Raw genomic sequence first — 25,227 nt, 5'->3', positions numbered from 1 at the left:
AGAATAGCAAGAGTTGGAAAGGACCCTCGGAGGTTAGAATAGGAATAGAAAGAAAAGAGACTAGAGACTAGAATAGAATTAGAAGAGAAAAAAGAGAAAGAATAGAAAATAGAATAGAAAATAGAATAGAGACTAGAATAGAATTAGAAGAAAAATAGACTAGAAAATTATAGAATAACGAATAGAATAGAAAATATACTAGAATAAACTAGAGACTAGAATAGAATTAAAAGAAGAGAAAGAAAAGAAAATAGAATTGAATAGAAAATAGAATAGACTAGACTAGAATTAGGAGAAAAGAAATAGAATAGAAAATAGAATAAAAATAGAATAGAATAAAATAGAGACTAGAATTAGAGAAGAGAAAGAATAGAAAATAGAATAGACTAGAATAAAATAGAGACTAGAATTAGAAAAGAGAAGAGAAAGCCCCAACAGTTTTTTTTATTTTATCGCTGGCTAGAGAAAAGGCCAAACCATCACAGCATACGAAACTAATAAATGCCAAAAGAAATTACCTGGTGAAAATGTTTAATGGAAATTTGGAAAATTTAGATATTTATGTTAATTATGCTCTTTCTTTCAATTAATTACTACTTAAGTAGGTAATAGGAAATGTACATAGTACCTTATACAGACTTGCCTTTCACGCGTCCATTTTTTAATATGTTTGTTTGAATTGTTTGTTTTGTGTATATATGTATGTAAATAAAATTTATCAATTTTTTTTTTAAAAAAGAGAAAGAATAAAACAGAAAATCGAATAAAATAGATTAGAATAGAATTAGAAGAAAGAATAGAGAAGAAAATCGAATAGAGGAATAGAATACAGAACATAATAGAATAACTAGATTGGAAAACTCGCTCAAGCACAAAACTACTTCGCAAGCTTTCCAGTTTGTCGTCCCCGCCCGCGGCGTCCTCCCTGCCGTTTCTGCCGCGAACAGGCGTTCTGCGCATGCCCCGAAGCAAGAGGTAGGGCGGGGCGGCAGCGGCGGTTCCGCCTCGCCTCCCGGAAAAAGGGATTTTTCGTTGGCTGCGGCGGCTCGCCAGGCAAGGGGGGCGGGGCTCCGCTAAAGGGCCGCGGGGAGGCGGAATGGGGAGGGCGGGGCAGTTTGGCCTCCCAAGATGGCTGCGATTGAGACTGAATCTGGTACCTGGCCCTGTAGCTTCCTCTAGGCTAGAGCGGTGCTCGGCCCCTTTAAGAAAGGCGGACTTCAACTCCCAGAATGCCCCGGCCTGTTGCCCCGGCTGAGGAATTCTGGGAGTTGAAGTCTGCCCATGACTGTGATTGAGAAACAATGAACTGGGTGACGGTGGGCCGGAATCGAGAGGGTGTGAACTCTCAGAGCCCCGATTTCAGCTTCTGTTGGGGGAAAAAAGTCATCCCCCCTCCTTCCTCGTTTCCTCCTGCCAAAGGTCCTGGAGGAGCCCTCCGGCAGCCTTCCCCAGCTCGAATCCATTCAGTTCAGCTGAAATAGAATAGAATACAACAGAATAGAATAGAATAGAATCCTTTATTGGCCAAGTGTGATTGGACACGCAAGGGATTTGTCTTTGGTGCAGATGCTCTCAGTGTACATAAAAGAAAAAGATACATTTGTCAAGAAATAGAATAGAATAGAATCCTTTATTGGCCAAGTGTGATTGGACACACAAGGGATTTGTCTTTGGTGCAGATGCTCTCAGTGTACATAAAAGAAAAGATACATTTGTCAAGAATAAGATAGGATAGAATAGAATAGAATAGAATTCTTTATTGGCCAAGTGTGATTGGACACACAAGGGATTTATCTTTGGTGCAGATGCTCTCAGTGTACATAAAAGAAAAAGATACATTTGTCAAGAAATAGAATAGAGTTCTTTATTGGCCAAGTGTGATTGGACACACAAGGAATGTGTCTTTGGTGCAGGTGCTCGCAGTGTACATAATGCATTTGTCAAGAATCATGAGGTGCAACACTTAATGGTTGTATAGGGGTCAAATAAGCAATGAAAAAACGATATTAATAGAAATCTTAGGATACAAGCAACATGTTACAGTCATACACTCCTAAGTGGGAGGAAATGGGTGATGGGAATGATGAGGAAAAACTAGTAGAAATAGAAGTGCAGACTTAGTAAAAAGTTTGACAGTGTTGAGGGAATTATTGGTTTAACAGAGTGACGACGTCCGGGAAAAACTGTTCTTGTGTCTAGTTGTCTTGGTGTGCAGTGCTCTGTAGCGACATTTTGAGGGTAGGAGTTGAAACAATTAGTGTCCAGGATGCGAGGGGTCCGTAAATATTTTCACAGCAATTGAGGCCATTGAGGCAGTATCCAGGTCCTCAATGGAAGGTAGGTTGGCAGCAATTGTTTTTTCTGCAGTTCTGATTCTCCTCTGAAGTCTGTGTTGGTCTTGTTGTGTTGCAGAACCAAAGCAGACAGTTATGGAAGGGACCTTAGAGGTAATCTAGTGCAGCCCCCTGCTTGAGCAGGACACCCTATACAATCTCAGATAAACGATGGTCCAGTCTCTTCTTAAAAACCTCCACTGATGAAGCTCCCATGATTTCTGAAGGCCAGCTGTTCCACTAGTTAATTGTTCTGACTGTTAGGAAGTTTCTCCTTAATTCCAGCTTGATTCTCTCTGACTGGTTTCCATCCATTGCTTTTTGGTCTTGCCTTCTGGTCGTCGTCCCCCCCTTTGTGGCAACCTCTCAAATACTGCAATGTTTCCCTTAGTCCTTCTTTTCTCTAGACTGGCCAGACCCAATTCCTGCAATCGTTCTTCATATGTTTTAATCTCCAGGCCTTTAATCATTTTAAGCAAGACATCACAATCCAGAAACAGACAAAACTGGTGCACAACACATGAGGTCACCCTTAGTCCTTCTTTTTTGTAGACTAGGGTCAGGGCTAGGCAGAGTTGGCTCCTCTATGACGTGTGGACTTCAACTCCCAGAATTCCTGAGCTGGTATGATTGGCTCAGGAATTCTGGGAGTTGAAGTCCACAAGTCATAGAAGAGTCAACTTTGCATACCCCTGTGCTAGGCAAACCCAATTCCTGCAAATGTCCTTCATATGTTTTAACCTCCAGCCTTCTGTTCATATTTGTTGCTGTTTTCTGCACTCTTTCCGGAGTCCCAACATTGCTTTATAATATGGTGAACAAAACTGGATGAAGTACAGTGGTACAGCCTACGAATGCCTATACTTACGAACTTTTCTAGATAAGAACCGTGTGTTCAAGATTTTTTTGCCTCTTCTCAAGAACCAGTCTACGGAGAGGGGCGGCATACAAATCAAATCAAATCAAATCAATCAATCAATAAATAAATAAATTTACCAACCTGAGCCTCCAAAACTGTAACCGGAAAAGGCAGGAAGAAGCCTCCGTGGGGCCTCTCTAGGAATCTCCTGGGAGGAAACAAGGCTGGAAAAGGCAGGAAGAAGCCTCCATGGGGCCTCTCTAGGATTATCCTGGGAGGAAACAGGGCTGGAAAAGACAGGGAGAAGCCTCTGTGGGGGCCTCTCTAGGAATCTCCTGGGAGGAAACAGGGCCTCCACCCTCCCTGTGGTTTCCCCAATCACACGCCTTATTTGCTTTTCCATTGATTCCTATGGGAAAAATTGGTTCCTCTTACAAAATTTTCTACTTAAGAACCTGGTTACGGAACAAATTAAGTTTGTACGTAAAGGTTTCACTACTTACTAAGGTTTCATCTGAAATCCCTCCTAGTTCAAGACAAAATTATTCCACTGGTTAATTGTCCTCACTGCTAGGAAGTTTCTTCTTAATTATTATTATTATTATTTATTAGATTTGTATGCTGCCCCTCTCTGTGGGTTGCTTCTCTCTCCTTGATTAATTTCCACCCATTGCTCCTTGTCCTGCCTACCAGTATGCAAGATAATTAAAATAGAAGAGATGGTTTGGGATTGCTTTTAATTAATGTGCTTTTTCCTTTGAGCAGTTTTGCTTCCATGAGCCTCGAATCCCTGGAGCATGAAGGTCAAAGTGATTTCCATTTTGGAAGATAATTACATGTACCTGATCATTGAAGAAACCACTCGAGAGGCCATTGCAGTGGATGCTGCTGTTTCCAAGCAGGTAAATTGGGATCGCCAAGAGGCTTGGAAGAATTGATAAAATAGGGACAAGTGGTATAGGTTAGTTTCCTTTGGAGCAGCTTTCAAAACCCAATAGGGCCATAATGGTGAACCTGTGGCATGTGTGCCAAAGGTGGCATGCAGAGCCCTCTCTGTGGGCATGCGCTAGCTGCTTATTCTGGTTTCTAGTACACACATGTGCACCTGCCAGCTGGACTTCACAGGTGCTGGAAGGCTAGAAAACAGCCTGAAAATGGCCCAAAATACAGCCAAAAAACCCCAAGCATGTGTGCGCCAGGCAGCTGGTCTTTAGATTTCCGGTGCTCTGGCGTGTGCAAGTGTATTCACGCATGTTCTGGTTTTGGTATTGGTGCCCAAAAGGTTCACCATCATCTCTGCCTTAGGGCATCAAGGTTGACTCATCCTTCCACCCTTCCGAGGTGGGTAAAATGAGGAGCCGGATTGTTGGGGGCAAGAGGCTGATTCTGTAAATGGCTTAGAGAGGGCTGTCAAAGCACTATGAAGCAGTACAGTAGTACCTCTACTTATGAACTTAATTCGTTCCGTGACCAGGTTCTTAAGTAGAAAAGTTTGTAAGAAGAAGCAATTTTTACCATAGGAATCAATAAAAGCAAATAATGCATGCAATGGGGGAAATCACAGGGAGGGTGGAGGCCCTCCCAGGAGTTTCCTAGAGAGACCCCACAGACAGGGCCACCGATAGACGGGTACTACTGGGAGCGCCGTACCGGGCCCCGGGCAAATTGGGGCCCGCAGTCAGCGGCTCCTTGCACATGCCCAGTCTGTACCCTCCCTCTTTTGCCGGCTGCCTGCCTTTACCAGCAGCAGAGAGAGAAAGAGAGAGGTAGAGAAGGGCTTACAAGGGGGGCGGCGAAAGGAGGGTAATTATAATTATATTTTATTTTTAAGCGGGAAAGCGCCAAACCGAGACAAACGCGCGCCAGCCCTCGCCACGTGCGCGCCGTGGTGAGGCGACTGAGGAGATTTCCGCCGTCTGGGGGGGAAAGGCGCGGGCCCGACGTGAGGAAACTCGAGGGAATTTTTTTAAAAAGGACTTTAATCATAGACGGTGGACGAGCCTGGAGGGATGTGGTGGCTCGCCGGGATGTGCTTGTGGGTCGGCAGGGCTCTGGCATGGACGCCCGGGCAGCCGCGCAACCTCTACCGCCCCTTCAACTTGAGCTCCCTAGCGGCGCTCTCGGCTCCATTCAAGACGGGCGCCGCCGGGACGTCGTTGGCGGTGTCTCCCGCTGCAGCGGCGGGCAACCGAGTGGAGAAACTCGGGCATGCTTTCAAGCGGTAGGTGAGGCAGTTGCGAGAGAAGAGCGACCGCTTGGAGCTGGTCTTCCTGGTGGACGAGTTGTCAAGTGTGGGCCAGGCGAACTTCCTCAGCGAGCTGCTTCGTCAAGAAGCTGCTCTCCGACTTCCCGGTGGTGGCCACGGCGCTGTGGCCATGCGGGACCGCTTATCCAGGCAGGCGTGGACCAGCAAGCCGCCTTCCGCTCTCTCTCTTTCTCTCTCTGTTGCTGGCGTGGTGTATGAGAGAGAAAGAGAGAGAGCGGAAGGCGGCTTGCTGGTCCACGCCCGCCTGGATAAGCGGTCCCGCATGGCCCCAGCGCCGTGGCCACCACCGGGAAGTCGGAGAGCAGCTTCTTGACGAAGCAGCTCGCTGAGGAAGTTCGCCTGGCCCACTGGCAGCCCGTCTTCGTGGGCGGGCGGGCGGAGGGGCGAAGTGTTCAGCAAGCTCTTCGTCGCCCTCCGCTCTCTCTCTTTCTCTCTCTGTTGCTGGCGTGGTGTATGAGAGAGAAAGAGAGAGAGCGGAGGGCGACGAAGAGCTCGCTGAACACTTCGCCCCTCCGCCCGCCCGCCCACGAAGACGGGCTGCCAGTGGACTTCAGCAAACTTTCCGCCGTCTGACGTTGGGCTGCGCCAACCTTCTTCGCGCCCCTCTGCGAAGGAGGCGGACCTGCTTTGCTTGTCATCCGGCTTCACCTTGGCCTCCACCCATTTGTCTAGCTCGCTTCCAGCGCGTTTCTCTCGCTCCCTCTTTGGGGCGAGGCGTTTCCATCTTTTCCTCAAAACTCCCCCCCTTCCCCATCTTCACACACACACACATGGCCCCACACCGCCTCCACCACCCGGTAACGCGCCCGATCTCTACCTCTCTCTTTCTCTCTCTGCTGCTGGTGTGGTGCATGAGAGAGAAAGAGAGAGAGAGAAAAAATAAGGGAGAGAGAAAGAGAGAGAGAGGAAGAGGAGAGATAGAAAGGGGGAGAGAGAAAGATGGAGAGATAGAGAAGGAGAGAGAGACAGAGAGAGATACAAAGAGAGTGAGTGAGAGAAGGAGAGATAAGAGAGAGAGAAAGAGAGGGGCAGAGAGAAAGAAAGAGGGGCAGAGAGAAAGAAAGAGAAGAACAGAGAGAAAGAAAGAGAGGGACACAAAGGGAGAGAGAAAGAGGGAGAGCTAGAGAGTGAGGGAGAGAAAGAGAAGAGAGAGAGAGAGAAAGAGAGAGGGGGGGAGAGAAAGGGAAAGATAGAGAGGGAGAGAGAGAGAAAGGAAGAAGAGAGATAGAAAGGGAGAGAGAGAGAGAAAGGAGGAGACAGAGAGAGGGAGAGAAAAAGAGGGAGAGATAGAAAGAGAGTGAGTGAGAAAAAGAGAGAAGAGAGAGAAAGAAAGAAAGAGAGGACAGAGAGAAAGAAAGAGAGAGAGAGAATTAGAAAGACAGAAGGACAGAGAGAAAGGGAGAGAGAGAGAAAGAGGAAGAATAAATATTAAATATTGTATTTGTTCCCATTTTGTTTTTTACTTTAAATAAGGTATGTGCAATGTGCATAGGGATTTGTTCACACGTTTTTTTAATAGTCCGGCCCTCCAACAGTCTGAGGGACAGTGAACTGGCCCCCTGTGTAAAAAGTTTGGGGACCCCTGATCTACACTGTTCAAAAAAATAAAGGAAACACTTAAACAACACAATATAACTCCAAGTAAATCAAACTTCTGTGAAATCAAACTGTCCACCTAGGAAGCAACGCTGATTGAAAACTTGGAGTTTATATTGTGTTGTTTAAGTGTTCCTTTCACTTTTTTTTGAGCAGTGTACTTTGAAATTAACTTGGATACCACGGGCTCGTTCAGACCTGCGTTCACCGATGGGCGTAAAAACTAGATCGAAAAGGATATTGAGATGTGAAGCAATATGAAATTGTATTTGGGTTTTTTTTTAACAGCTCCTATTTTAATACCACTGATAACTACACAACCCCCTGGATAATTAGAATAGAATAACAGTGGGAACGCACCTTGGAGGTCTTCTAGTCTAACCCCCTGCTTAGACAGGAATCCTACACTACTTCAGACAGATGATTTTTTTTAAAGAAAGTAGTTATTATGTAAACATTAAAAAAATAAGATAGTACATAATCTATCATTTTACAATATATTTATTTGTTTGTTTAAATGTTGTATTTGCATTTTATAAGACAAGCAACAAAACAACACAACATAACAAACACTACCTCCGTCCCTTTTGAACTGTTATCCTCACAGTTCCTTCTTTATATAGTTATACGGCCTGTAACATCAGCGGTTATTATATGATTATTCTATAGTTCCAGTAAAACTAAGGTCAAGTTGTTGCTATCATAATCTTATGAATAAAGTTAATTCTGGGAACATCGGGTTTTATTTACAGCTATTTTCAGATGATTATCTAACATCTTCTTAAAAACTTTTTAAAAAGTAGTTTTAAAATGGCGGGGGGGGGGGGCCCAGACACTTAGGCTGTATGGGGCCCCAAAATTCCTGATGGCGGCCCTGCCCACAGAGGCTTATCCGCACCTTTTCCAGTCCTGTTTCTTCCCAGGAGTTTCCTAGAGAGACCCCACAAAGGCTTCTCCTCACCTTTTCCAGTCCTGTTTCCTCCCAGGAGATTCCTAGAAAGGCCCCACAGAGGCTTTTCTGGCCCTGTTTCCTCCCAGGAGTTTCCTAAAGAGGCCCCACAGAGACTTCTCCCTGCCTTTTCTGGTTACAGTTTCGAAGGCTGTAAGTGGAAAATGGTTCTTGAGAAGAGGCAAAAAAATCTTGAACACCTGGTTCTTATCTGGAAAAGTTCGTAAGTAGAGGCATTCTTAAGTAGAAGTACCACTGTATATAAGTCTAAAATGCTATTGCTATTTGGCTTGGTTTTGAAAAGGTTGCCAGGCCATTGTAACTTTGAACAGTCACTAAATGAACAATTGCAAGTCGAAGACTATCTGTACTGCATTGTAACAATGGTGCCACCCTGGCTCCTAAATAACAAATTTCACTGTGCTTCTTGTGGGTGTTTTTCTCCCCCTTTCCCTTAGCTCCTAGAGATCATCCAAAGAGAAGACCTTATTCTAAAAGCCATTCTGACTACCCATCACCATTGGTAAGTAAGTAAGCCTTACCAAGTAACCGATCAAGGAGAGATTCAACTTGGAAATAAGGAGGAATTTTCTGACAGTGAAAACAATCTACCAATGGAACAGAAATTGCAATTCAGAAAGAGTGGGGTCTTCATCACTGGAGGCTTTCAGGAAGACACTGGACATCTGTAAGAAATGGTGTAGGGCAGTGATGGCGAACCTTTTTTTCCTCGGGTGCCGAAAGTGTGTATGCATGAGTGCCCACACCCATAATTCAATGAATGAGGACAGTGAAAATGGTCTCCACTACCCCCTCCCCCCGGAGGCCCTCTGGAGACCTGGAACAGCCCATTTCCAAACTCTGGTGGGCCCAATTGGCCCATTTTTTGCCTTCCCCAGGCCCCAGGGGCAAAAATGCCCTCCTCATTAACCCCTGGAGACTCTCCAGAAGCCCAAAATGCCCTGCCAGAGCCTCCGGGCAAACTGAAAATCAACTGGCTGCACTGCACGCACATGCCCATTGGAGCTGAGCTAGGGCAATGTCTTGCGTGCTAACAGACATGGCTCCATATGCCACCTGTGGCACCCGTGCTATAGGTTTGCCATCACTAGTGTAGGGTCTCCTGCATGGACATGGGGTTGGACTAGATGACCTATAAATTCCCTTCCAACTCTGTTAATCTCTTAATCTGGCTTGGCTCTCACACTGGTTTCTTTGAGAGAAGAGAACAGCCTTTTCTCCGTCTTCAGTTTCAATTTGTGAGGCATCAACAAAACAACCACAGCCTCCAGGGGGAGAGCACATTCCTTGAGGATATATTTTTTTCCACAGAATAGAATAGAACTGGAAGGGACCTTGGAGGTCTTCTAGTCCACCCCCTTGCTCAAACAGGAGACCCTGTACCAATCCAGACAAAGGGCTTGTTAGTACATGGTACATAACCTACTTTGGGGTTGCCATCTTTGCTATGTGCGGTTTATAATCTATTGTTAATGTTGCTGTATATTTGTAAATAATAATATTGTTAATATTAAGTCTGAGTCTTTAACTGGCTAGCCCACAACTCTACAACAACTCTGTTGATTGTATGTCAAAGCTGCACCGAGACATACTAACAGGGTTGTCTAATCTCTTCTTAAAATCATCCAGTGATGAAGCATCCACGATTTCCAGGGGCAAGCAGTTCCACTGATTCATTGTCTCACTGTTAGATCATTTCTCATTAATTCCAGGTTGCTTGCTTCTCTCTTTGATCATTTTCCATCCATTTTTTTTGTCTGGCTTTCTGGTGCTTTGGAGAATAATTCGACCCTGTCTTCTTTGTGGGAGCCTCTCAAATACTACTGGAATACTGCTATCAGGTCACCATCAATTCTTATTTTCTCTATAGAAAAATCCAGATCCTGCAGCAGGTCTTCCTATTTTTTAGTCTCCAGGTCTTTCATCATCTTGGTTGCTCTTCTTTGCCTTTTTTCCAAAGTCTCAACATCATTTTTGTAGTCTGGTGACCAAAATTGGTTGCAGTATTCCAGGTATAAGGCAGTACTTTATAAAGTGGTACTAATACTTCACATGATTTTGATTCTATGCCTCTGTTTATACAACCCAGGATTGTATTAGCCCTTTTTGGCGGCTGCCCCATTCTGCTGGCTGATATTCAAGGGATCATTCCTCAAGCACTCCAAGGTCCCTCTCACAGTTACTGTTTTTGAGCTAGGTCTCGCCTAATCTGTACTTATGCCTGTGATTTTTTCCTGCTTAAATGTAACGTTTTGCTTTTCTCCACATTAAAATTCATTGTGTAGGGTAGGGCCCATTCTGGAGAAATTACTGAAAGTTTTTTTTTATTCTTTAAAATTGTGGAGGGGAGGCTGAAAATCAAAGAACATCTCAGCCTGCAAATGAGGTGTGAAAATTTTGGAAAAAAAACACTGTACCATAGAAAAGTTTTGCTTTCTTTTTGATAGTCTCTTCTATCTCCTGCAAACTGGAGATGAGAGTGTTCAGAGACTCCAAATTGTCCAGAATGCAGACGCACCGAGTTATCATGGGTGTACCTCGGTACATTCATATAACACCTATACTCCGCCAGCTGCACTGGCTTCCTATTAGTCTCCGGGCACAATTCAAGGTCTTGGATATCACCTATAAAGCCCTATATGGCTCAGGGCCAGACTATCTACGGGACCATCTCCTACCGCATACCTCCCTGTGACCGATTAGAGCCCACAGGATTGGCCTTCTCCAGGTCCCATCGACTAAGCAGTGCTGGTTGGTGGGCTTACGGGGAGGGCCTTCTATGTGGTGGCCCCAGCTCTTTGGAACCAGCTACCCCTCCCCGAGGTCTGTATAATCCACACACTACTGGGTTTCCAAAAGGCCTTGAAAACTTGGCTCTACTGGCAGGCCTGGGGCCTGGGAGAACTGACATCTCTTTATTCTGGCCTGGACAGGAATTGATTGGGATGTTTGATGGTATGAATGTAGAGGTTAGATTTAAGGGTTTTCTTATTACAGTGGTACCTCTACCTAAGAACGCCTCTACTTTTGAACTTTTCTAGATAAGAACCGGGTGTTCAAGATTTGTTTGCCTTTTCTCAAGAACTATTTTCCACTTACAACCCCGAGCCTCTGAAACTGTAACCAGAAAAGGCAGGGAGAAGCCTCTGTGGGGCCTCTCTAGCTATCTCCTGGGAGGAAACAGGGCCGGAAAAGGCAGGGAGAAGCCTCCGCGGGGCCTCTCTGGGAATCTCCTGGGAGGAAACAGGGCCAGAAAAGGCGGGGGAAGCCTTTGTGAGGCCTCTCTAGTAATCTCCTGGGAGGAAACATGGCCTCGACCGTCCCTGTGGTTTCCCCAATCGCACACATTATTTGCTTTTGCTTTGATTCCTATGGGAAAAATTGCTTCTTCTTACAAACTTTTCACAGAACGAATTACGTTCGTAAGTAGAGGTACCACTGTATTATGAAATATTTTAAATGATTATTTATATTGTTTTATTATTTTACAGCTGTAAGCCACCTTGAGTCCTCAGGGAGTGGGTGGCATACAAATTCAGATTAAATATAGAAATAAATAAAACCTTCCCTCTCCCTCCTCTTTTGCCAAGGGATCACTCAAGAGACAATGAAGAATTAGCCAAACTTTATCCTGGCCTGGAGGTATATGGTGGGGATGAACGGGTGAAAGCTCTGACACACCGAGTGACACATGAGGAGGAATTAAAGGTAAGCATGGAATGGGTCACACACCCTTTTTCAATATTATTGTGGTATCCTCACCATCAGGAGGTCTGTGAGTTTGATCCTAAGTAGAGGCAGATATTTCTCTCTCTCTGGGCAGAATGAGAATATATCTGTTGAAAACTAACTCCACATTGGCGACAGGAAATGCACCCAGGCAGTAAATACCGTGCTCCAGTCAGTTGCCCAGACTCCATCTGGCAAGGGATTATGGCCGGGGTAGGCAACATTGGCTCTTCTATGACTTGTGGACTTCAGCTCCCAGAATTCCTGAGCCGATCATGTTAACTCAGGAATTCTGGGAGTTGAAGTCCACGTGTCATAGAGGAGCCAAGACTGCCTACCCCTAATTATGGGGTCATTAATAGAAGAGGATGATAGTATGGCTTAGTTACAGCCAGGGAATGTCTAATATGCAGTGCGGGTTCCAGACAGATGAGTTGTATTCAAGAATTGGTCCAGCAGATGTTTTGAATGCTCTGGTTGGCAGTTTAATATTGCCAGAGAAAAAGCTACGCAAGATTTAGGTTAACAACCTCCTAATGCCTTTTTGGCAATTTGGTTACAGTGGATTAATTTGCAACCTCCTGGCCTGCCCTTTGTGACAGCCATAGTTCCCCCTAAGCTGAGCAGTGAGCAATCGCTCACTTAAAAATCATCATCAACTCAGAGTTTTTCAAATCTGCCCAGAAGCTGAGAGGGAAAGAGTGAGAGGGAAGGAGAGAGAGAGGAAGAGCGGAAGAGAGAGAAACAGATAGAAAAAAGAGAGGAAGGAAAAGAGAAAGAAAAAGAATGGGAGTAAGGAAGAGAGAAAGAAAATCAAAATCTAGTTTGAAACTAGCTCAACTATTTAAGTGGCATTTTGATATTGATAGAGTTGCCCTATTATGAGCTCACTGTTATAGACACACAGTACAGTATTTTATTTTGAAATTCTCTGAGGCAAAACAGGGTGGGTTTTTTATTTGTTTGTTTATTTGTTTATTTGTTTATTTAATATTTCTGTGCTGCACTGCCGCTCAGACACTATACTTTTCCGCCCACCACCCCCAAAAAATTAGAGGGAGCACTGGTGACAGCGGGTCCATGCTCAGCCTTTTGTGCTGCTGGTGGCTGCTTGTGACTTGACTGTGGGGTGTTTTCCTCACCTTGGAGAGGAATTGATTTTTGAGGGTGGAGATTTGTTCCCCAAGCTCCTGCGGGTTGGGAGGGCATTTTTGGCTTCCAGAGAGCCTCCAGGAAGATGGGGGCGGTTGTTTTTATCCTCCCCTGGCTTCAGGGAAGCCTTTGAAGCCTGGTGAGGGCAAAACATGAGCCTACTGGGCCCACCAGAAGTTGGGAAAGAGGCTGTTTCCAGCCTCCAGAAGGCTTCTGGTGAGCGGGGAAAGCTGTTTCCGCCCTCCCCAGACATTGAATTATGGATGTGGGCACTCATGCTTGTGCGATAACGCATACGCATGCTCTTTTGGCACCCGAGGAAAAAAGGTTCATCACCACTGGTATAAGGTCTCCTGCTTGGGTGGGGCAGGGATGGACTAGATGACCTTCAAGGTCCTTTCCAACTCTGTTATTCTATTTGCCACTACTGAATCAATGTTTTGTCAGGATTGACTTTTATTTATTTATTTTATGTATTTATTTATTTATTTATTTTGTCCAATACATAATACACATTGAAGAGAATAGATATGTAATAATATAAATAAAGAAAAGAATAGAAGAAAAGATATAAAAGTATAGGTAAACATATTTGAAAGGAAGAAAAGATAAATGAGATAAGGAGAGACAATTGGACAGGGGACGGAAGGCACACTGGTGCATTTATGCATGCCCCTTACTGACCTCTTAGGAACCTGGATAGGTCAATCGTGGAGAGTCTAAGGGAGAAATGTTGGGGGTTGGGGGTTGACACTACTGAGTCAGGTAATGAGTTCCACGCTTCAACAACTTGGTTGCTGAAGTCATATTTTTTACAGTCAAGTTTGGAGCGGTTAATATTAAGTTTGAATCTGTTGCATGCTCTTGTGTTGTTGCGATTGAAGCTGAAGTAGTCATTGACAGGTAGAACGTTGAAGCATATGATCTTGTGGGCAATACTTAGATCGTGTTTTTGGCGACGTAGTTCTAAGCTTTCTAGACCTAGGATTGATAGTCTGCTTTCGTACAAAGACTGCCTTCCCGAATGAGCCAACCCTACTTCGACCTAGTCTAGAATGTTGTGGGAACTCAGCAAGTGTGTGCAAGTTGAAACCATTTCAAGCATGGGTGGATAGTTGTCATCTGTCTTGGGCTTTGACACCCAACCCATCCTTCTTTTCTTTTGGACAGCTTGGCAGCATCAATATACGGTGCCTTCCTACTCCAGGCCACACCGCGGGACACGTCTGCTACTTCGCATGGGAAAACGATTCTCTGAATGCTCCTGCAGCTTTCACAGGTCAGTCCTGAGAAACGAGCGGCGGTGATGGTCCTGTGGTTGAGGACATCCCAGAGCCAGCCTTAGGGAATGGAGAAATTGCTCATTGCATACAAAGCGGTTGCAACAATTTGAGGTTTAACTTGTTTTATAGTGTTCTGTCCTGCACAGCAGCCGACTGGTAATTAGCCCCCAAAAATGGAAACTGAAACACACACAGGGTTTTTTTTAATGAGATGTCTGTTACTTCACAAACGTTGCATTAAACAAAGGCTCTGCCTTTGCCAAAATCCAGGCGTGAGGCCAAATTGATAAGAGAAACGACTCCCCCACTCTTGCTTCTCAGCCACTCACAAGAATTTAACCTTATAATTGACCAGTAATTAATCCATGTTTGTCAGACAGAATGCTCTTCACAGGCTGTTTCTCCTCCAAAGTCTCCAACATTGACAGTAGATGATGTCATTCAAAGAGACAGGAGGCAAGAATGCTTGTTGTTGGGGAAGGCACATATTGTTGTTCTGGACAAAACCTTGTACCCCTTTTTATTGCCATCCATTAGCCATCAAGTTACATCTCATTGGATATTAGAAAATACATAATCTTATTGGCTAGTTTAAAGCATGGGTTGCCTCATGTTTGCCTCATGGACAGTGAATGATCAATTGTGTTGTTTCATGGCCTATGTGCAGTTTTTTTGGGTATCTCTTCTCTCCAGGGTGGATCAAGGAGGAAGTCTGTTAATAGAAAAGGTGGTATCTGTGGAATGCCAGTAATTGTTTATCTGGTGCCTTACCACAGGATTTTAGCCATCTCCGTGGTATGCCAGCCAGAAACAGCTTTTAAACCTGTCTCCAGAAAAGAGCACTCTCAACCCCGCTCCCCTTAAATAATCTCGGGGAGTGCTGACTATGCAGAGCTGTGCTTACTTCTTTTTCCTGATCTTCCTCAACTGCTCCTGTCTGTCCCTCATTCTTCTTACCCGAGCATTCAGGATCGGTCCCTTATTTCCTCATCCTCAGACCCTGGCAAAGCCCCATGGGGGGGGGGGGTGTTGCAAATCCCCAGTTGAAGGCTGCACATCTCCAGTTGGGTCTGTAGGCTCCTCTTCCCCCCAGACTCTCCCTATTCCTCTGGTTCGCTCTCTGATTTCCCTGGCAGCCACACAGGCTGTCCATGCCCAAATGGCCCTGTATTATCAGGCTCAAAGTCTGTGGCCAGAGAACCTGGCTGCGAGCCAACCACAACATATAGGTTCAGAAAATTTAACAAAGTCAACAAGATTAGGTCAACAGGTTTAGCAGAATGCATCAGCTGGATGAACAAATGATTTAACCGGTATGCTGGGTCAGTAGTTCTAGCCCATTTGTGTTTCTTTACAGTGGATAGAAGTGCAGTACTTCACTGTTCACTGTTTGCAAGTCCCTTTCCTCTGTGCCCTTGGTGAGTTTGAATGCTCACCAAGAGAACTGTCCAAACCTTTGCCTTCTTCCAAGTTCCAATTTATTAACAGAACCATGTGGGAAACGAACTGTGGTCAAACCGATACTAACTTTTCCTACAGTTTTCCACCCAGGTTAAGGTTCATCCTTCATCCCCACAGCCACAGGTTCATCACATGGACCACTCTGGTTCTATCGATGTCCACGGTCCTCCCCTGTACTTCCGTCTGGTGCTGAACAAAAAATGACCTTGAATCTCTGGAAATAATTTGTAGTGGCTAGTATATTTCCTTCTCATGCAACCACCCTTCCCCAATTCCCATGGTAATATTCTACTTGTGGCAGGCCAAAGTCTCTAATTCAAAATGATGACTTAGGCCTGACACAAGCTGTATACAAATATCATAATGCAATATGACACCTGGGTGCCCGGAAGGTCTTTCAATTCCTCGCTGATGATACCTCTTGAGGAGTGGGCCCCATCAAGTGACCAAGTGTTTGGAGGGGGGGGCGGGGAAATTGAGGAGGGGGTGGAATTGTGGCTTGATTGTGCATCTTTTTGTTGTTGTTGTTCTTAGGCGACACTTTATTTGTCGGTGGTTGTGGGAAACCTCTGGAGTGCACAGCTGAACAGCTGCATAAGAGCCTGACGGAGGTCCTGGGTGGATTGCCAAAGGAGACGGTAGGTTTGAGGTGCCCAGGCTTCAAAGCAGAGGAAAGGGCCCTGCCCTGCGGAGGTTCCCATTGGAAGGCCAGCGGTGGGGATAGAGAGGAGCATGGCGAACCTTTTTTTCCCTTGGGTGCCGAAAGAGCATGGGCGTGCACTTTCACGCATGTGCGAGTGCCCACACCCATAATTCAATGCCTGGGAAGGGCGAAAACAGCTTCCCCACCCCCTGGAGGTCCTTCAGAGGCCGAAAATGGCCTTTTCCCCAACTTCTTGTTGGCCCAGTAGGCTCGTGTTTTGTCCTCCCCAGATTCCAAAGGCTTCCCTGGAACTGGGGGAGGGTAAAATGCCCTTCCCCAACCCTCTGGAAGCAGAAACGCCCTCCCAGAGCCTCTGTGTGAGCCAAATATCAGCTGGCTGGCACATACATACACGTTGGAGCTGAGCCAGCAGGTTCATCACGTGGACCACTCCGGTTCTATCAGATATGGCTCCACATGCCAATTTTAGCACCCGTGCCATAGGTTCACCATCAGTGCCATAGAGGATTTAGGTCAGTGATGGTGAACCTTTTTTGGTTCACATACCAAAAGTTGTGGATATGGATGCGTTAGCAATGTGTGGGCACAATCTGAGGTTAGTTGGGGGAAAGATCAGAAGCAACGTGAGAAAATATTATTTCACTGAAAGAGTAGTAGATGCTTGGAACAAACTTCCAGCAGACGTGGTTTGTAAATCCACAGTCACTAAATTTAAACATGTCTGGGATAAACATAAATCCGTCCTAAGATAAAATACAGGAAATAGTATAAGGGCAGACTAGGTGGAGCAGGAGGTCTTTTTCTGCCGTCAGTCTTCTGTGTTTCTATGTTCTACAGGGATCCCTCGTTTTTCGCGGGGATGCGTTCCAAGACACCAGTGAAAAACGAATTTCCGTGAAGTAGAGGAAAGATATTTTTTTTATCTATTTAACAAGTATTTGGACTTTTAAAACCTACCCTTTGCATTAAACAGTCATTCTCTAATGTTTCTCAGCTGGAACTACATGTGATATCCTACCAGTTTCCTTAACAGAGTACATACAGTAGTATTGTAGAAAAATTTTATGAATTTTTAATGGATTTAAAATTTTCAATGGATTTAATGGATTTAAGCCCCCTTTGAAAACCTGTGAAGTAGCGAATCCGCAAAAGATGAACCATGAAGTAGCGAGGGACTACTGTATTCCTGTAAATGGCAGTCGGTAGAAGGCAGTATTGCAGGCTAACTCAGGATCAGGAGTTCGATCCTGATGGGCTCAAGGTTGCCTCAGCCATCCATCCTTCTGAAAGTCAGTAAAATGAGCACCTAGATTGTTGGGGGCAATAAGCTGACCCTGTAAATTGCTTGGAGAGTGATATGGAGCGATATATAAGTCTAGATGCTATTGCTATTTATCTCTGTAGCATCTATCTAACATTCCTCTGTCTGCCTCTCTCTCCTTCTCTCGCCATGGTGGTTCAGTGCTTAGAGGGCAGTATTGCAGGCTAATTCTGCTGACTGCAAAGGGTTCGATTCTGACCAGTTCAAGTTTGTCACAGCCTTCCATCCTTCAGAGGTTGGTAAATTGCAGTCCCAGATAGCTGGGGGCAATATGTTGACTATTTAAACTGCTTCCTATTTCATGGGGTTTTAATATTCAAGCTCTGTTTAATTCTGAATTTTAATCTGGGATTGTAGTGGGAAGTGCTGTGATTCAATTTTATGTCATGAACTTGTTTTGATAGTGATTTTTATTTGATTAAAAATGTTTGAAGCTGTACAGTGCCTGGGGAGTACTTTGGGACCAAGGCGAAGGTGATAGTTTGCAAGCAATTCTACAGGACAAGAATATAAATTAAAACATCCCTGATTGGATTTTTTTTTTTTATGATTGTCCTCTCCAGATTGGGAGAGAACTTGGAAAAGGTTCAGTTCTTAATTTTTTTTAAAAAAAAATTAACCCCATTTTATGAATCACATTGTCTTTTTGCGTTTTCGCTTCCTTCAAAATCTGAGAGACCACATTTCCATTTTTTTTGACAACCATCCCTAGGACCTTTGGAGATGACACCAAAAAGGTTTGTGGATGGAAAGGATTCCAAGGTGAATCACTCTTAATGTGGTAGCCTGAATTTTTTTAAAAAAACATTCCTTTTCAGAAAATCTTCTGTGGACATGAGTACACAACCCAGAATTTGAAGTTTGCGTCAAAGGTGGAACCGGAGAATGAATTTGTGAAGGAAAAGCTCATTTGGGCTAAAGTGAGTAGGTGCTAGACTGTTCTCCCAATTCTTTATCTTTTCAAAATTGATCCTTTATAAAAGTCAGGAAGGAAAGCTTCCAGAACCTGGTGAGGAGGAAAAACGGGCCAAAAATCAGCTGGCTGGTGGGAGGCATGTGTGCATGTATGGCGATGTGCTGGGCCATGGCTCGCATACAGTAATGGGCAGCCAAACTTTTTCTTAGCACACTGTGGGTGTGGCTTATTTTGTGGGTGTGGCTTAATGGTCATGCGACTGGGTAGGAGTGGCTTGCCAGCCACGTGAACAGGTGGGAGCGGCTTGAACGATCATCATTGTTGAAGTGAACTGTGAAGTCCTCAACTTACAACCTTCCCAGTGTCGCTCGCTGGTGTGACAATTTGCTTCGTGTTTCCCGCGCTCTCCTTCCTGGGTCACCTCCTCGCCTAGGGCTGGGTAGCTAGGCGAATGGGGGCTGCCAGAAGCATAAATGTTGCCAGTGCCGCTTCCACCCACTCCTTCTGCTTGCACCTCAGGTGGGAGGCTGGAGGGGAGCCGGGCAGGAGAGAGGGAAGCTCGTCCGAGGCCAGGAAGGAGGAAAGCGGGAAAAAGCAAGGAGCACAGACACAGCAGCAGCAGCAGGGGAAAAAAAGGAGAGCCAAGCCCAGACCAATAATCCAGGAAGTGACAGCCACCGATCAGCTGGAGCTGGGCACGCATCTTCATTTCCGCTGTGTTCCACCCTGTCCTGCCTGCTGCCCACCCCTACTCACATGCCCGCAAAGAGGGTTCCACCTACCACCAGTGGCACACAAGGAGGTCTGTTGTTTAGGCGATGGACTCTCAGTTCCCACCTTCTCCATCTCATTCTTTTTGGTTGACATGGACTGAATTGGTGTGTCTCCACTTTTTGGGCCGGCACAGATTAGTTCTCAGTATCCTCCCCCTCCCCGGTCCTTCCACACTCCCATCTCTCTCCCCCTCCATCCCCTCCCCTCCCCGCCATTGCTAACGTCAGGCTGGCGGGAAGTGATGCAAAGCTAACAGAACATCAGCCATGACCTGGTTTTTAGAATAGAATGCTTCATTGGCCAATTGTGATTGGACACACAAGGAATTTGTCTTGGTGCAGATGCTCTCAGTGTACATAAAAGAAAATATAGAATTGACAAGAATCATGAGGTACAACACTTAATGATTGTCATAGGGGTCAAATAAACAATGAAGAAACAATATTAATAAAAATCTTAAGGATACAAGCAACAAGTTACAGTCATACAGTCCTAAGTGGGAGGAAAAGGGTGATAGGAATGATGAGAAAAAACTAGTAGAAATAGAAGTGTAGACTTAGTAAAAAGTTTGACAATGTTGAGGGAATTATTTGTTTAGCAGAGTGATGGCATTCAGGAAAAAACTGTTCTTGTATCTAGTTGTCTTGGTGTGCAATGCTCCGTAGTGATGTATGGTGGGTAGGAGTTGAAACAGTTTGTGTCCAGGACGCAAGGGATCAGTAAATATTTTCACAGCCTTCTTTTTGACTCGTGCAGTATACAAGTCCTCAATGGAAGGCAGTTTGGCAGCCATGTTTTTTCTGCAGTTCTGATTCTCCTCTGAAGTCTGTGTCGGTCTTGTTGAGTTGCAGAACCAAACCAGACAGTTATGGAGGTGCAAATGACAGATTCAATGATTCCTCTGTAGAACTGTATCAGCAGCTCCTTGGGCAGTTGGAGCTTCCTGAGCTGGCGCAGAAAGAACATTCTTTGTTGTGCTTTTTTTGATCGATTGATTTGATCGATTTATTGTTTCACAGCTCCGAGAAGATGAAGACCTTCCAACAGTGCCTTCTACTCTGGCAGAGGAGTTCCTCTACAACCCGTTCCTTCGCCTCTTGTGAGCCCACGTTTTTTTAATGGAGGGGATGGGAAGAGATCGTCTTTCATTTGGTTTCTGTCCCATCTTTCCTCCAGGAACTAAAGCAGTGGAGAATATAAGGAAAATTAAGAATACAAGGGTTAGGGAAATGAGAAGGGAAATACTACATAAGTGGTATCACATGCCTGCTCAACTTACATACTTTCAGCAGAATGTTAAGAATACTTGTTGGCACAGGTGTCAAGGGGGCGTTTATGCATATGTTTTGGGAATGCCCGGTAGTGCAGAACTTTTGGAAAGAAGTGCAAGAGGACACTAACAGGATGTTAAACATACGATGGACAATTACAAAGGAAATTAGAATAGAATAGAATAGAATAGAATAAAATTCTTTATTGGCTAAGTGTGATTGGACACACAAGGAATTTGTCTTGGTGCAGATGCTTTCAGCGTACATAAAAGAGACATTTGTCAAGAATCATGTGGTACAGCACTTAATGACTGCCATAGGGATCAAATAAGCAATGGAGAAACAATATTAATAAAAATCTTAGGATACACGCAACAAGGTACAGTCATAGAGTCCTAAGTGGGAGGAAAAGGATGATAGGAATGATGAGAAAAAACTAGTAGAAGTAGAAGTGCAGACTTAGTTTAAAAAATGGCGGTATTAGTCAAAAGGAACGAGATGGGAGAATTTAGAGAAATAAAAGAAGGAGCGATAGAAAGCGCTCAGGCGGTAATAGTCCCAGGCTGGAAGGATGCAACAAAATGGACAATACAAAATTGGTATCGGTACATGGTGGATCATATTCAGTTTGAGATTATGAATAAGAGGATGAATTTGGCCAATGAAACTGATCTGCGGGAACTGATGGGAGGATGGGACAAGGTAAGACGGTATGTGGTCAGTAGAATTAAAGCTATAAAGAATAAATTAGAATTAATATGTAAATAGATATATTGCTCTTGAGTTAAAATGGTATATACAAAATATGCCCCCATTTTGGTGGAGGGGTATGAATGTTTTCTGGTGGCGGGCACCTTGAACACTGAGCACATTGTTATATGTTGTGTGCATGTTTCATTGTTATATTGGTATTATAAAAATCAATTAAATAATTAAATAATAAAAAAACTAAAGCAGTATTGGGTTGCTACTGGTATGGATAAGGCCGCCGCACTGTTAGCGAAAATTGAGCTGTGCATGTCACTTTGGGTGTCTGGCAGTTGTGCATGGACGCCCCATTGAGATCTTGCTTCTGCACATGCACAGGAAGCAAGATCTTTTGGGGGGACATGCTCTCTGTGAGATTTCTGTGAATTTTTGCTTCTGCACAAGCAAAATAATCAACAAAGTCTGTCTCTCCCGCACGTTCCCTCGCATGGTTTTGCTTCCTGTGCATGTGCAGTAGCAAGATCTCGCTGGGGTGCCCGCACATCCGCCAGTCACCCAAAGCTGTGCGCACAGCGCACTGGTACCAGCAGGAGGGGCCACCCCCGCCTGAACTAAAGGCCATGTGTTTAGCATCCCATCCACTCACCGCAGTCACCCATGAGATTGGCGGGCTTAAGAGGGTAACTGGCCCATCTTTCATAGCTGAGAGTGGGCTTCTTTGTATTGCTGCCCTCGTGGTAAGCACAGCGCACCCTGAGTGGATGTGAATGTGCATCTCCCCAGATCATCTAACTTCTGAATCCTGTGCTTCAGGTTTTAAAGGTCTGTTTTGCCTGGATTCACACAATGCCAAACACAAATTTATTTTATTTAATTTTTATGCCGCCCTTCTCCTTAGACTCAGGGCGGCTGACAACATGTTAGCAATAGCACTTTTTAACAGAGCCAGCCTATTGCCCCCACAATCCGGGTCCTCATTTTACCCACCTCAGAAGGATGGAAGGCTGAGTCAACCTTGAGCCGGTGGTGAGATTTGAACCACTGACCTGCAGATCTACAGTCAGCTTCAGTGACCTGCAGTACAGCATTCTTCCCACTGCGCCACCTTGGCTCATTATTCAAAATTTCCCCCGTAGATTCCACCTGGGTGGAATGTGTTCAAACAAGAATGCGAAGAGTTGGGTTCTCATCACAGGTTTACTATTTTGCAGCAGCACTTATATACTGCCTTATTGTGCTTTATAGCGCTCTGGCCAGTTTAGAACTAGCCTACTGCTCCCAACGATCTGGGTCCTCCTTTTACTGACCTTGGAACTGTGGAAGGCTGAGTCAACCTTGAGCCCATCAGGATCGAACTCCTGGCAGTGAGCAGGGTCAGCCAGCAATAGGGCATTCTAACCACTGCTCCAACAAACACCCCTGGCTCTGCAAAACATACCATGAAACCAGCTACAATGCAAGATACAGTGATGGTTGCATTTGGATTTGAGGGACAATTTTGGCTCTTTCTATCCCCGCTGGGCAATGATTTTTGCCAAAGACCTACAGCTCCGCCTTCCTCCCTCTTCTACATCTGTATAGTGCAGTGATGGCGAACCTAAGGCACGGGTGCCACAGGTGGCACACGGAGACATATCTGCTGGCACGCGAGCTGTTGCCCTAGTTTGGCTCCAACGTGCATGTGTGTCGGCCAGGTGATTTTTGGTTCGCACAAAGGCTCTGGGAGGGCATTTTCGGTTTCCAGAGAGCCTCCAGGGGGATAGGCGAGGGCTGTTTCTACCCTGACCCGCTTCCAGGGAAGCCTTTGGAGCCTGGGGAAGGTGAAACACGAGCCTACTGGGCTCACCAGAAGTTGAGAAACAGGCCATTTCCAGCTTCCAGGGGGCCACCAGAGGGTGGGGGAAGCTGTTTTCGCCCTCCCCAGGCATTGAATTATGAGTGTGGGCACTCGTGCATGCACGCATATGTTCTTTTGGCAAAGAAAGGTTCATCACTGGTATAGTGTGATAGATCTGAAGATCCTGCGAAAACTATCTTTTGGGTTTGATCAGTGGGGCTCATTTGCTGTTCCAGGGAAGAACCGGTCCAGAAGTTTACAGGCAAGTCTGTGCCTGTCGAGGCCTTCGCTGCTCTTTGCAAGGCCAAAGAAAGCTGCCGAAAACCCAAACAGCGGCTGAATCCTCAGGCCATGCTGGCGTTCGAGTGGGGGCTCTTGGATCCACTCCTGCAGAAGTGAAGAACCTGTGACTGCTGTGATACAGGTGCTGTCCTTGAAGGGCCCTTCAGACTCCCCCTCTCCTCCCCCATCCCATGCTGCTGGAAAACATTGAGCACCCATTGCACAGGCCAGCAAAGCTGGCCGGGGAATTCTGAGAGTTGAAGTCCGCCAGGCTTAAAGTTGCTAAGCTTGCAGACCCCTAAATAATAGAATGGAATAGGGAATAGAATATACTGTATTAGATTAGGGAATAGAATTGGGAATGGAATGGAATAGAATAGAATATGGAATAGAATGGAGAAGGGAATAGAATAGAATAGGGAATAGAATAGAATATGGAATGGAACAAAACAGAATAGAACATAATAATAATAATAATAATAATAATAATTTATTAGACTTATATGCCACCCCTCTCATAAGGAATTAATAAGGAATGGAATAGAGAATAAATAGGACAGAATAGGGAATAGAATAGAATAATAGAATACAATTGGCCAAGTATGATTGGACCCACAAGGAATTTTTCTTAGGTGTGCAAATAAGGAGAATAAAATAGATTAATCAAGAATAAAAAGATACAACACTTAGTGATAGCCAAGGCTACTAATAAGGTATCAAATTGTAGTAGGAAACAAATAAAAATATAAAGATCCAAACATGGTTATAGTAATAAGTGGGAATAGATCCTAGTAAAGAATAATACAGTAAATTATTTGACAGTTCTGTGGGGATTAGTTGTTTAGCCGAGTGATGGCATGGGGGAAAACTCTTCTCTTGTCTAGTTGTTCTGCAATGCTCTATAGCGTCGTTTTGAGGGTAGGAGTTGAAGCAGTTTATGTCCAGGCGGTGAGGGGCCTGTAGATATTTTCGCAGTTCTCTTTTTTACTGTCCAGTATATATATCCTTAATGGAGGCAGGTTGGTAGCAATTGTTTTTTCTGCAGTTCTAATTAATAAAGCACTAGGGGGGTTATCAATTTTGGAAGCTCTGAATCTTGGAATAATTCTCTCATTTATTTGACAGCTGCAGCAAATACATCTGGATTACAAAGCCCCTTTCCAGCAGCGTCCACCAATGGGGCAGAAGCTGGCTGAGTCAAAGTTGCCTTCATTTCATAAGGAGGAAAACTGCGTCCTTTCCTCCTAATTCCCCTCTGGCTGTAGTAAATATGGTGACGAGCATCAAAATAACTCCTTACTTCTGTGAAGGCAAGCGCTATAGAACTATGCAAAACGGATGAGGAAATATAGTTGCCTGCTTCCCAATTTACTTAGTTTAATGACAACTATTCATTGACCTTTTAATTAAATATATGTGTGTGTGTGTGTGTGTGTGTGTGTGTGTGTGTGTGTATGTATATATATATATATATATATATATATATATATATATATATATATATATATATATATATATATTTTCCTAGCCCTGTGTCTAGTGATTTGAGATTGAATCATTGAGACAATTCGTGAGACTGACTCAAAAATCCCTCCTTCTTTTCCATGGCTGAGGTTAGTTTTGAGCAGGAGGCCTCCCCACGCAAGCTGAAGCTATAGCATCCTGGCCAGTTAGGGTGAAATATTTTTGAGTTAGAAAGAAAAACCCTGGTAATTAAAGGCAGATTTTTCTTCTGAACACTCCCCAACCGACCCCCCCCCCCCCCCCCTTCGGCATCAAGTCAATGTTTTGTAGAAATAAGAATT

At 44.7% G+C, this 25,227-nt stretch overlaps 1 protein-coding gene across 2 annotated transcripts; it reads left to right on the top strand.

The window, feature by feature from the left end:
- The first annotated feature begins 1,131 nt into the window (after positions 1-1,131).
- On the top strand, positions 1,132-24,711 carry HAGHL (hydroxyacylglutathione hydrolase like). Of its 2 annotated transcripts, none has more exons than XM_070761703.1 (10): positions 1,132-1,153; positions 3,958-4,094; positions 8,462-8,526; positions 11,615-11,732; positions 14,076-14,184; positions 16,184-16,287; positions 18,453-18,554; positions 20,344-20,423; positions 23,377-23,564; positions 24,548-24,711. In XM_070761703.1, exons 2-9 carry the CDS (start codon positions 3,990-3,992, stop codon positions 23,537-23,539), a joined length of 846 nt encoding a protein of 281 aa, XP_070617804.1. In that variant the 5' UTR covers positions 1,132-1,153; positions 3,958-3,989; the 3' UTR covers positions 23,540-23,564; positions 24,548-24,711. The 2 variants fall into 2 exon arrangements, with proteins under 2 accessions (XP_070617804.1, XP_070617803.1); XM_070761702.1 differs by lacking the exon at positions 1,132-1,153 and adding an exon at positions 1,603-2,337.
- The last annotated feature ends 516 nt before the right edge of the window (positions 24,712-25,227 follow it).

The sequence above is a fragment of the Erythrolamprus reginae genome, chromosome 9 (genome assembly GCF_031021105.1).
Source record: "Erythrolamprus reginae isolate rEryReg1 chromosome 9, rEryReg1.hap1, whole genome shotgun sequence".
Taxonomy (NCBI): domain Eukaryota; kingdom Metazoa; phylum Chordata; class Lepidosauria; order Squamata; family Dipsadidae; genus Erythrolamprus; species Erythrolamprus reginae.
This window is presented reverse-complemented; position numbering and strand designations above follow the sequence as displayed.

Excerpts from the sequence above, each read along its gene's own strand:
- HAGHL (XM_070761703.1), top strand. The coding sequence starts at position 3,990 with ATGAAGGTCAAAGTGATTTCCATTTTGGAAGATAATTACATGTACCTG. Across the intron at positions 4,095-8,461 it reads ATGCTGCTGTTTCCAAGCAG|CTCCTAGAGATCATCCAAAG; the intron begins GTAAATTGGGAT and ends CCTTTCCCTTAG. Across the intron at positions 11,733-14,075 it reads CACATGAGGAGGAATTAAAG|CTTGGCAGCATCAATATACG; the intron begins GTAAGCATGGAA and ends TCTTTTGGACAG.